The sequence below is a fragment of the Canis aureus genome, unplaced genomic scaffold (genome assembly GCF_053574225.1).
Source record: "Canis aureus isolate CA01 unplaced genomic scaffold, VMU_Caureus_v.1.0 ptg000239l_RagTag, whole genome shotgun sequence".
NCBI lineage: Eukaryota > Metazoa > Chordata > Mammalia > Carnivora > Canidae > Canis > Canis aureus.
In genome coordinates, this window is record NW_027554501.1 from 125,913 (window position 1) to 139,102 (window position 13,190).

The window sequence follows — 13,190 nt, forward strand, 5'->3', positions numbered from 1 at the left end:
TAGCTAGGGGAATATTAAAAAAGAAAACCATAGCTGGGGGCATCACAATGCCAGATTTCAGGATGTACTACAAAGCTGTGGTCATCAAGACAGTGTGGTACTGGCACAAAACAGACACATAGATCAATGGAAACAGAATGCAGAATCCGCAAGTGGACTCTCAACTTTATGGTCAACTAATATTCAACAAAGCAGGAAAGACTATCTACTGGAAAAAAGACAGTCTCTTCAATAAATGGTGCTGGGAAAATTGGATAGCCACATGCAGAAGAATGAAACTGGACCACTTTTTTACACCATACACAAAGATAAACTCAAAATGGATGAAAGATCTAAATGTGAGACAGGAATCCATCAGAATCCTAGAGGAGAACACAGGCAACACCCTTTTTGAACTTGGCCATGGCAACTTCTTGCAAGATACATCCCTGAAGGGAAGCAAAACCAAAGCAAAAATGAATTATTGGGACTTCATCAAGGTAAGAAGCTTCTGCATAACAAAAGAAACAGTCAAGAAAACTAAAAGGCACCCTACAGAATGGAAGAAGTTATTTGCAAATGACCTATCAGATAAAGGGCTAGTATCCAAGATCTATAAAGAACTTAGTAAACTCAACAGCAAAGAAACAAACAATCCAATCATGCTTTGGGCAAAAGACATGGACAGAAATTTCACAGAGGAAGACACAGACATGGCCAACAAGCATATGAGAAAATACTCCAGATCACTGGCCATCAGGGAAATATAAATCAAAACCAGAATGAGGTATCATCTTCCACCAGTGAGAATGGGCAAAATTAACAAGGCAGGAAACAACAAATGTTGGAGAGGATGTGGAGAAAGGGGAACCCTCTCACACTGTTGTTAGCAATCTGAACGGGTACAGCCACCCTGGAAAACTGTGTGGAGTTTCCTCAAAGAGTTAACAATAGAACTGCCCTATGACCCAGCAATTGCACTTCTGAGGATTTACCCAAAGCTACAGATGCAGTGAAATGCAGGACACCTGCACCCCAATATTTATAGCAGCAATGTCCACAATAGCCAAACTGTGGAAGGAGCCTCGGTGCCCATCGAAAGATGAATGGATAAAGAAGATGTGGTCTATGTATACCATGGAATATTACTCAGCCATTAGAAATGACAAACACCCACCATTTGCTTTGACGTGGATGGAACTGGAGGGTATTATGCTGAGCAAAATAAGTCAATTTGAGAAGGACAAACATTATATGTTCTCATTCATTTGGGGAATATAAGAATTGGTGAAAGGGAACATAGGGAGAGGAGAAAAAATGAGTGAAAATATCAGTGAGAGTGACAGAATATGAGAGACACCTAACTCTGGGAAATGAATAAGGGGTAGTGGAAAGGGAGGTGGGGGGGGGTTGTGGTGACTGGGTGATGGGCACTGAGGGGGTCACTTGGCAGGATGAGCATTGGGTGTTATGCTAAATGTTGGCAAATTGAACTCCAATAAAAAAAAGTTAAAAAAACATAAAATGACAAGAGGCAAGCCACTTTATATTTTAAGAGTAAATAATACACAACACTAAACTCAGAGCAGGAAAATTAATTTTACAAGAGAGTACTTTACCTTGGTACCAGAACTTAAGTCCTCATGTTTTGAAGGCCTTGAATCATCAGTATCAGCTTTGCAGGTACGACTTTACAGCAAAAATAGAAAACAAAGACAAGTTCATTTCTTTAAAAAGAAAAATCGAGTCAAAGTCAGTTGTTTATTAATGAAGTTTCTTGACATACGAAAATTTAGCCTCGTTTTGGTTAAGCTTTTATTTTTAATTCTAGTATCCTTAACATACAGTGTTACATTAGTTTCATATATACAATATAATGATTTGGTAATTCCATACATCACCCAGTGCTCATCATGACTAGTGCATTCCTTAATTCCCATCTCCTATTTCACCCATTCCCCTACCAACATCCCCCCTGGTAACCATCAGTTTGTTCTCTATAGCAGTCTTCTTCTTGGTAAATCTGTCTTTTCTGTCTCCTTCGCTTATTTTTATTTTGTTTCTTACATGTTACTTAGGAGTGAAATCATATTTGTCTTTCTCTGACTTACACTGCTTAGCGTAATACGCTCTAGCTCTCACCATGCAAATGACAAGATGTCATTCTTTTCAATGGCTGAACAATATTCCATTGTGTGTGTGTGTGTGTATATATATATATGTGTGTGTGTGTGTGTGTGTATATATATATATATATATATACACACACACCACTTTTTATTCACTAATCCATCAACATGCACACTTAGGCTGATGATTGCAAATAATGCTGTAGTAAAAACATGAGTGCATGTATCCCTTTGAATTGGTGTGTTTGTCATATCTGGGTAAATACGCAGGAGTGCAACTCTTGGATTGTTAGTTTTGTTTTTAACTTTTTGAGGAACCGCCATACGGTTTCCCATGGTGGCTGTCCCAGTTTGCACTTCCACCAAAAGTGCAACAGGGTTCCTTTTTCTCCACATCCTCAACTACACTTGTTTCTTGTGGTTTTGATTTTAGCCATTCTGACAGGTGTGCAGCGCTATCTCATTGTAGTTTTGATTTGCATTTCCCTGATGACGTGTGATGCTGATCATCTTTTTATATATCTGTTGGCCAACTGGACATCTTCTTTGGAAAAATGTCTGATATATTCTGATCATTCTTGACCTGGATTGTGTTTTGGGTGTTGAGATGTATCAGTTCTTTAGATTCTTACACTAACCTTTATCAGATATGTCATATGCAAATGTCTTCTCCCATTCTGTAAGGTTGCCTTTTAGTTTTGTGGATTGATTCCTTCACTGCAAAAGCTTTTGATTTTGATGTAGCCCCAACAGTTTATTTTGCTTTTATTGCTCTTGCCTCAGGAGACATAAAAAAAGAAAAACCTGGCTACAGCTAATACCAGAGAGATCATTGCCTGTGCTCTCTTCAAGGATAAAATGGTTTCATGTGATATATTTATATCTTTAAACCATTTTGAATTTATTTTTGTAAATGGTGAAAGAAAGTGGTCCTGTTTCAATCTTTTATATACCCATTCAGTTTTCCTAGCATCATTTATTGAAGGAGACTGCCTTTTCAAACCATTGGATATTCTTTCTTGCTTTGTCAAAGATTAATTAGCCATATCATTATAGTTTATTTCTGGATTTTCTATACTATTCTACTGATATTTGTATCCATTTAATGCCAATACTATGCCGTTTTGATTACTACAGCTTTGTAATATAACTTGAAATCTAGCATAGAGATATCTCCAGTTATGTTTTTCTTTTTCCAATATTGCTTTGGCTATTTGAGGTCTTCAGTGGTTCCATATAAATTTAGTGTTGCTTGCTCTAGTTCTGTGAAACATGTCGATGGATTTTAGTAGGCATTGCATTAAATTTGTAGATTGCTTTGGGTCCTATACACAGTTTAACAATAGGTGCTCTTCCAATCTATGAGATGGAATTCTTTCCACGTCTTTGTGTCATCCTCAATTGCTTTCACCAATGTTTTCAGAATACAGGTCTTTCAAAATTTGGCCTCTGTGTTATTTTTTTAACATGTTATTTATTTATTTATTTATTTATTTATTTATTTGAGAGAGAGAGAGAGAGTGTGTGTGTGTGCACAGTAGGCAGAGAGGCAGGTGGAGGGAGGGGAAAGAAGCAGGGCCCCTGCTGAGCAGAGAGCCTTATATGTGGCTCTATCCCAGTACCCTGACATCATGACCCAAGCCAAAGGCAGTCGCTTAACCGACTGAGCCAGCCAGGCGCCCCTTGGCCTCTGTTTTTAAAAAGGGTTTAGTTATCTATTTTGCTTTCACCTCTCCTAACCTGTGAAATGCCCAGTAAAGGCCCAGTTTTAGTTCCCATAACTAAGTGTGACAGGTGAGGAATTCTCTGAAATGTCTGACAGCTAACTGGACAAAAGTTAACCACCATGAATTATCACCTTCCACCTGTCAGAATGGCTAGAATCAAAAACACACACTAAAAAATATTGGTGAGGATGCAGAGACTAAGGAATACTCGTGAGCTGGTGATGAGGATAGAAATTGGGGCAGCCACTGTAAAAAACAAAATGGAGTTTCCTTGAAGAAGTACCAATAGAAATACCACATGATCCAGTAATCCACTACTGGGTACTTACTTACCCCCAAAAAAAGAAAACACTAATTTGAAAAGACATATGTACCCCAATGTTTACTGCAGCATTATTTACAACAGCCAAGATATGAAAGTAACCCATGTCCATCAACAGATGTATAACACACACACACACACACACACACACACACACAGAGCAATATTACTCAGCCATAAAAAAGAATGAAACCTTACCATTTGCAACAATGTGGATTACCTGGAGGGTATTAAGCCAAGTGAAATAAGTCAGAGCAAAATAGACAAATACTGTATGATTTCACTTATATGTAGAATCAAAAAAGCAGAACAAATGAACAAACAACCAAAAAGCAGAACCAGACCCATAAGTACAGAGAATTCTGTATTGCCAGAAGGGAAGTGGGTGGGGGACAGACAAAAATGGGTGAAGGGAAGTGGGAGGTTCAGCATCCCAGGTATAGTAAGTCACAGGGATAAAAGTACAGCATAGGGAATATAGTCAATAGAATTGTAAGAGCAATATGCAGTAACACATGGTAGCTACACTTGTGGTAAGCATGGGGTAACAACATAGACCTGCTGAATCACTATGTTGTACACATGAAACCAACATAACGGTGTGTCAACTATACTTAAATTTTGAAAAGGAACTATCTACAGATGTTAAAGAACAAATTTATATGTTATTACTTGGAATACTATTCCCGAAGAGATTAAAAGATTAAAAATTATAAAATCCAAGTTTCACAAGTCCTGCCTTATTTACGTCCACATAAACTAGCAAGACCTTAAAAATCATCAAGGGCACTCAGATACCCAAGAAGAGAGACTGCTATACAAATAGTCCTGATATCTGTGCCTCTATTTACCCACACACTGCCTAATATTTTCTTTTTGTGAGCTACCACTCCTGGATCACTCCTCTGCAGGGCTCAGTGGCACTCTCCAACGTTTAAGTCTTTAGCCTGCCAAGGCACAGATTCCCAAAACAAGGAAAGGCTCAAATGACCAAGAATAGGAGCCATTTCCTGCTCCTGGGAACCAGCTAAATGGAGTCTGAGTCATCCATGCAGTCATCTCAATGTAGGCACCTTACCAACTACCCAAATGAAGCTCCGTTATTGATCTGACAGCTAGTCCTACCCCACCAAACCCTACACATACATGGGAAGGGCATCAGAGAATTACGAAAAGAGGTGGAGCGATCACAAGACCCTGTGACCTTGGGCCATACATTTACATAGTTCAGAATCTCCATTCCCCCCATTATTTGAAAGGATCTAACCCGCCTTCTGTAAGGTGGGGTAGAAGTCGATGATGTCCCATTCCTATTTGCTGTAAATACTCTTGCCAGTGGTTCAACTGATTTTAATGTTTCTCAACAGAAACTCTGAAGTAGGGCAGCCGGATAGCCCAGCGGTTTAGTGCCACCTTCAGCCCAGGGCATGATCCTGGAGACCCAGGTTTGAGTCCCAAGTCAGGCTCCCTGCATGGAGCCTGCTTCTCCCTCTGCTTGTATCTCTGCCTCTCTCTCTCTCTCTCTCTCTCTCTGTCTCATGAATAAATAAAATCTTTTTTTAAAGGAAAAGAAACCCTGAAGTATGCTAGTTCCTTCAATTAAACCAACAAAAAGAGGGATCCCTGGGTGGCGCAGCGCTTTAGTGTCTGCCTTTGGCCCAGGGTGCGATCCTGGAGACCGGGATCGAATCCCATGTTGGGCTCCCGGTGCATGGAGCCTGCTTCTCCCTCTGCCTGTGTCTCTGCCTCTCTCTCTCTCTCTCTCTCTCTCTCTCTGTGTGTGACTATCATAAATAAATAAAAATTAAAATAAATAAATAAATAAATAAATAAATAAATAAACAAACCAACAAAAAGAAATGCTGCTCAGGACTCTCTTGAACGCTCTATTTTATTTTATTTTATTTTTTTTTGAACGCTCTATTTTAATATGCTTTTATAAACAACAACCAATATCTTGTGTTCTTTCTTTGTGTAATTGACCTTTGTCTACCTTGTCATAAACTCCAATATTCTGTCATCATTTCTAAAACTCTTTTTCCTATTCAACCCAGTGTGGTTCTTCTTGAAACATGCCCTCTCCTGCTAATTCCCGTCTCATGTACAGTAGACCCACTCCCTATCTTTATATTATTAAATCAAAGATGAGAGAAAAGGGAAAAAATCTAAATTTAAATCTCATTTCTGTCAGTTATCAAATTCAAGTAAGTCACTTTAATCCCTTTTCAGTTTCAAATTCTCCACTTCAACAACCACTTGGTAAGGATGTTAAACATGGGTTACAGCATCAGAGAGTATTTTGATTAACACATCTCTAAGATTCTTTAAAACCCTGAAATTCTATCTGCTTTTCATTTTGTCTTTAGAAAAATGGAGAATCCTTAGCTGCAGAAATGATAAAAAGTAATGGAATAAAAGAAACAGCAAGAAAATTGGAGAAGAAAGTTTAAAAAAATCAAGAAAAGAGTATAGAAAGGACATGGAGAAAAGCAAAAAAGTCTACAAAAAAAGAAAAAGCTTCACAGAACTTATCAAGGGTGCCAGCCTAAAGGGAAAATTAGACTGAGAAGTCAGTAAATAGACAACTGTTTAGAAATACCCTCTAAATAGATGATAAATTTAATTAACGTTACATGGTCTATACCTAGATTACATATCCTTCACTTTCAGAAAAATCATTCATCTCAAGGAGAGCAGACGTCACTATATCTAAGAGCTTGCCTGATTAGGGCTTGCTTATGTAAAAGCTATGGTACTGTGGCCATAGGTAACTGAGATCCACTCCAAAATCTTTGACAGTAAAAACAAGAAACTAGTTACCACTGCAATAATTACCTCTAGCTATCACTAGTTGTGTCAAATATATTAGGAAAATGCTTGGACTTGCCTGGTTCTTAAGAAAACTCCAAATCAGAGTTAACATGTAATGAAATTTGACAATCTGGGATGATCTAAGATCTGTATCTTAATTCCAGTGCTGCTGAGGGGCAAAACATGTATGTGGGAGCCACGCAGGCTAACATTCAAATCATGGGTCTGCTACTCATTAACTATGGAATCCTGGGTCAGTTTATCCATCTCCCTGAACTACAGCTGACTAGTTAATAAAAAGTAGGCTATAACAGCACAGCTCCTTGGTGAAACTATTGCAATGACTAATAAGTAATAAGTAAGACGTATTAAGCACATAATACAGTGTCTAGCCCAGAAGACAACACTCAACAAATCCTTTCCTCTCCACTTCCTTGGTTAACACATCATTTTAAAAAAATCCATAAAAGTCCTACCTGCTTAAAGAGACTTCTTCAGACTTCTTAGCCACTAGTAAAGAAAGCAGGAAAATACATTTTAAGTCAACAATAGAAAAATACAGAATATTAAAACTGTAAGACAGATGATGACTTGTTCAAAAGTATTCCTTTGGGACCACACCTGGAAACCACACTACAGTGGATATTAATTGTACTATTGGTAGGCAGTTAATGCATTAAGAAATCTCATTTTCTCCTCTATATTTACCAATGCAAGAAAGAATTCTAGTTATCAGGATGTGGTACATACAAGTGGATGTTTCTAATGACCATTATTGTAACCAAACCAAACCCTATGAGACGGACAGGAAATGGTATCATTAGCAGAATCATTATCATAAAGTGACAATGGCAAACTTAAATAGCATGATTTTCCTGGACTTCCACTACTAGGAGCAGTTAAAACAGACTATACATATTTAGCTGGAACACAACGGAACCTCTCCAGCTCCTCAGTAGAGACTGCTAAGTTCAGGATGAAATGCCTCATCACAAAGTTCGGCTCGGCTCTGGTCACAATCTTGGGGTCCTGGGTGGAGACCCTCAGGGAGTCTGCTTTTCTCTCTCCCTCTGTCCTTCCACCTCGCTTGTGCTATCTTTCAAATAAATAAATAAACTCTTCTCAAAACCTTTTCTAGAGAAAGACATAAGGCCTAGAAAAAGAACATTTTATTTTTTTTATTTTTTTAAAATATTTTTTTCTTTATTTATTTATGATAGTCACACAGAGAGAGAGAGAGAGGCAGAGACATAGGCAGAGGGAGAAGCAGGCTCCATGCACCGGGAGCCCGACGTGGGATTCGATCCCGGGTCTCCAGGATCGCGCCCTGGGCCAAAGGCAGGCGCCAAACCGCTGCGCCACCCAGGGATCCCAAGAACAACATTTTAAATGGAATGAATTGAGCCTCCTGACTTGTTCAGTAGAGAGGGCTGAAAATTTCAAAATGGACTGATACTTGGCTAAGGAAATAAAAGCTTCCTTTGTCTTCCAGTATCTTTAACTTGGTATTCTTCAATCTATCCTCCACACGAGACGCCTGCAAACTATGGCCACAGGCCAAATCCAACCTGCCATCTGGTTCTGTAAATAAAGTTGTAATGGAGCACAGTCACATCTATTTCAATACATATTGCTATGGCTACTTTCACACGACAATGGCAGAGTGTGAGACCCCAGGGCCTAAAATATTCACTATCTGGCCCTTTTAAGAAAAGCCTGGTGATCCCCATTTTATGCCATAACCAAAGGGCCCTAATTCAAATCTAATCTGATTACTCTTCTATTTCAAATTCTCCTATCAATCCCTGCTGGCTCCCTCCCCAACAGCCATTCCATATTCTTCATTCTTGCTGGAGAACCACAGCTTTATTTGGATAGTTAGTGTCCCAATACACAAAGAATGTGGTCTCGCCCCAGCTGCAAAAGGAGAAAGGATTATTCTAAGCTAATCACAGTACCTGACTTACCAGTGACTGGTTTAGGAACAAGCAAGTCATGTTACCTAGCCTATAAAATGTTAGGGGAAGTTTACTGCAAGCTGCTGAGTTTTCTTCCTATATAAAAGAAACACAAAGACAAACACAGTTCTTCTGGTCATGGATATTGTCATGTGAAAATATGCCTGAAGCTGTTGCTAATTAGCCAAGCAGGAAAAGAGACAGGGACTCCTGGGTGACTCAGCGGTTGAGTGTCTGCCTTTGGCTGAGGCCCTGATCCCCGACTTCCCCGATCAAGTCCCATGTTGGGCTCCCTGCCTGGAGCCTGCTTCTCCCTCTGCCTATATCTCTGCCTCTCTCTCTCTCTGTCTCTCATGAATAAATAAATTAAAATCTTAAAAAAAAAACACAACACAAAGACAGCTCTATTCTATTATGAGCACCTTGAAAGACCAAAACTCTCTTCCATCTTTGCTTCCTATAACTTGCAAAACCAAAGCCAACCTAAAGAATTTCTGTGATAGAGATCCACTAAGTCAAAGGTTTCTTCCTACATTTCAGACCATGCAACACACTAGGTGCCACCTCTGGGGAGCAACGGTAACATCTTTGTGACTGCGAACATTTTTGTGCTTTTATTATAATTTGTTGAGCCCAAGTTGCCCTTTTTGAATATTTATTATGATCATCTTTTGACTAATAACAGAGTATCTTATTTCCAAAAAACTACAGTATTATGCAACAAACAGGAGAGAACATTGTTCTAATGAAGTCAACATATCACATTCTGACTTAAGAGAAGTGAAGTCACTAATAGTGAGATTGTGTTGATGCAACAGCATCTAAAATAACCTGTGCTCCTCAACAGGCTTCCGTAGGATAGGTCATCACCTAAAAAATCAAGCAATCTCATTGGTCTTTCTGCACACTAGCTAAGTTTTGCAGTTCTTATTGTTTGCCATTTGTGTAAAGGACCAGCAAGGTACTGCAGAGTTCCAGTTTTAAGGATAATGAGACAAATCACGCTATAATAATATTTACTAAATGAAATCCACTTGTAAAAGTCAAAATACCATTTGTATAACCAGTAATTTTTATAACATGTTTATAGAGGAAACATAAAACATACTAACTTGAAAATCTTTTTTCCTTATTTACACAAAGCTATCCCATAGGATTTTAAGTCTCATAACTAATGAGGGCACCTGGATGGCTCACTGGTTGAGGTTGTGATCCCAGGTTCTGGGATTGAGTCCTACATCAGGCATCCGTATGGAGCCTGCTTCTCCCTCTGCCTCTCTCTTTGCCTCTCTCTGTGTGTCTCTGAGGAATAAAGAAATAAATTCTAAAAAATACTAAGATAACGAATTTATTTTCAGACAATACTGCCTCATATTTTAAATTACCAAAAAGAACTTCTCAAATTCTGAATCCTAGACTATTAAGAAAGAAACTAAGAAACCAAACACCCATGCAATTTACACATCCGATTTGTTTTGTTTTGTTTTCATTGCTTTTTCATGATCAAAACTGCCTTACTCTGACTTCATCTATGTTAGGACCACCATAAGTAATTCACTCTAAAAAATCATACCTAGATCATGATTCTGTGAAGAATTTTCAGGTTTCATTTCTTCTTCATGTTCAGAAATTAGTTGGTCACTGCTACGTATAAGAAAGAGTGATAAACAATGAGACTTTTTTAATACTGATATGAAAAATATTTACCAGATATATCAAATTCTTAAGATTTTTCAAAGAATATCAGGGTTAACATCAAAACTTAAATTACCCGAATAGGTACTTCAAATTTGTTAGTTCTAAAAACTTTTATCAAGTATGTAATTATAATTAAAGGAGAAACAAAAGTAAGGTGAACCAGTCATGAGTTGAAGGCATTTTGCTCAGTAAACTAAGAGTTAGCCTGCCATAATGGAAAGTGTCTCAAATCCCAAAGTCCCAGCTCTAAAACCAGCAGCTTTTTGTTCTTAGACCAGCCACTTCTCTTCCACTCAAAGTCTTTCTCTATAAAACAGGAATCTTACCATCTTATATTACAAGGCTGTTAGGAGGATTTAATGAGGTATTATACCCAAAACGTGGTCTCTCAGGCAAGGTGATGCCCACAACTCTGGGAAGGGCAATATGAGACCTTCCATGACCTAATAAAAAAGGTATTCCACAGGAGTTAAAGCAAGCTTGGGGGGCAGCCCGGGTGGCTCAGTGGTTTAGCATGGCCTTCAGCCCAGGGCATGATCCTGGAGATCCAGGATCGAGTCCCATGTCGGGCTCCCTGCATGGAGCCTGCTTCTCCCTCTGCCTGTGTCTCTGCCTCTCTCTCCTCTCTGTGTATTCTCATGAATAAATAAAAATAAAATCTTAAAAAAATTAAAAAAATAAAGCAGGCTTCGGGTACAGATGTAGGAACAAAGGGGAAGGAAAGTCCAGTCTCTTCTTGTAGTATTATTTGAACTCCTTTAATAGTTTAGAATGGTCCTAACTAAAGTCTGCTAGCAGAAAAGACAAACAAAATCCTCGAAGGTTAATTCATCATGAAGGTCTGGGCTAATATATGGTTTCCACGTAAGGTTTTTGAGTGTGAAGGGAAGGGTGTATGGGGCTAAAGCCAGAAGGCCCAGCTGCCAGAACAGCATGCCGGTGGCTTTGGAATAGCAGCTGAGCATATAAGCATATGTAATAAACAAAAAAGGGTTGTAAGTTTGAATTCTAAGTGTGGATCACCATGAGGACTGACGAATGAGGATCAGCAAGGGCATCCTATGAGCAAAAGTCAATCATGACTGGACTGCAGAACCAGTTTCAACAGCAATGTTGCAGGAACAGAATCAAAGGAAACCACAGAATGATGAGCATGTCCTTTTTTCCATCCAAAAGGCTTATGAAAGAGGACTGTCTCTCTGGTCTTAGGGAAACCCTTAGGTTCTCGGGAAATTCAAGGGGGAAAGTATAGGCGATAACCCACAAGGAAAAGTATAAAGTTTTCTATGAAACTGAACATCTTAGGACACAATAGTTAGTCAAAACAGACGTTGAGGTGGGTAGTTCAGTCAGTTAACCATCTGCCTTTGGTTCAGGTATGGCCTCAAGGATCCAGCCCTGTGTTGGGCTCCCAGCTCAGCAGAGTGTCGGCTTCTCCCTCTCCCTCCACCCCTCCGCCTCACTTGTGCTTGCTCTCATTAATAAATAAGTAAATAAATAAATAAATAAATAAATAAATAAATAAATAAAATCTTTTTAAGAAGCACCCAGGTATAACATTATGTGAACCCCATGCAGAAGGGTTATAGTTGGAATGAAACAGATACAGTGAGGATCCCTAAGGATAAAGGTCTCAAGAGTCCTGACATAAAGAACCCTGCACCCATTGCTACTTCTAACTAGTCTAGCCTTTTGCTTGGTTTCTGGGTGATGATAGGCTCTAACTCACTGCCACCCCAAAGTGCTGAATCAAATTATACCTTCTCAGCTGTTACCTAGGAAGTAACACTATTTTACTATATTTTAAACCTCAGTTGAGAAATATCTAGCATGTTTTAAGTTATTTTCATTTTTGAAAAAAGATTTTACTTATTTATTCATGAGAGACACACACATACACAGAGAGAGAGAGAGAGAGAGAGAGGAGGCAGAGACATCAGCAGAGGGAGAACCAGACTCCTCACAGGGAGCCAGACGTGGGACTCGATCCCCAGGCCCCGGGATCATGCCCTGTGCCCACGGCAGACACTCAACCGCTGAGCCGCCCAGGTATCCTAGTAATAACTAGCATTTTAATGTAAACTTACATATTAATACTATTAATAATAGCATATTCTTCTGCAGTCCATCCATATACATCTTAGGAAAACCTTCCTAAAGAGAAGACTGACTATATTTCATGGTTCATCTTTTACAGCATATTTTACAGCAAGCATAAGGGCTATTCTAAAATAACAGAGAGATAACTTCATCCTTAAGAACTCAGAGTATTTAAGCACCTAATCTGATATACTTCATCAGGGTAATATCTCACATGTTGCTACAGAATTGACCACTAACATGTCCAAGTGTTCATTTTTGTAAATTAACCCCACGGCTAAAATGAAGGGACAAAAAAGAAGTCTCTGGTTCCACTTGGGTATCATAGTAGAAGTTGCTAATTTAAAACCCTCTGATGAACAAGAAACTATGCCGAGGTCACTGATCTGAATAGGTGAAGGGTTTTTTAAAAAAAATTCCCCATTTTGTGACATCTGGGTGGCTCAGCGGTTGAGTGTCTGCCTTT

The 13,190-nt window shown here is 38.9% G+C and overlaps 1 protein-coding gene across 1 annotated transcript in view; it reads right to left on the bottom strand.

The window, feature by feature from the left end:
* The window catches only part of LOC144309890 (ankyrin repeat domain-containing protein 26-like), a 144,449-nt gene that overhangs the window by 90,289 nt on the left and 40,970 nt on the right, over positions 1-13,190 (bottom strand). Inside the window, exons 9-11 of the mRNA XM_077890860.1 lie at positions 10,500-10,570; positions 7,445-7,478; positions 1,599-1,668 (exon numbers count right to left, since the gene is read on the bottom strand). Of these exons, the coding sequence (XP_077746986.1) occupies positions 1,599-1,668; positions 7,445-7,478; positions 10,500-10,570 (175 nt within the window). The remainder of the gene's footprint in view (positions 1-1,598; positions 1,669-7,444; positions 7,479-10,499; positions 10,571-13,190) is intronic.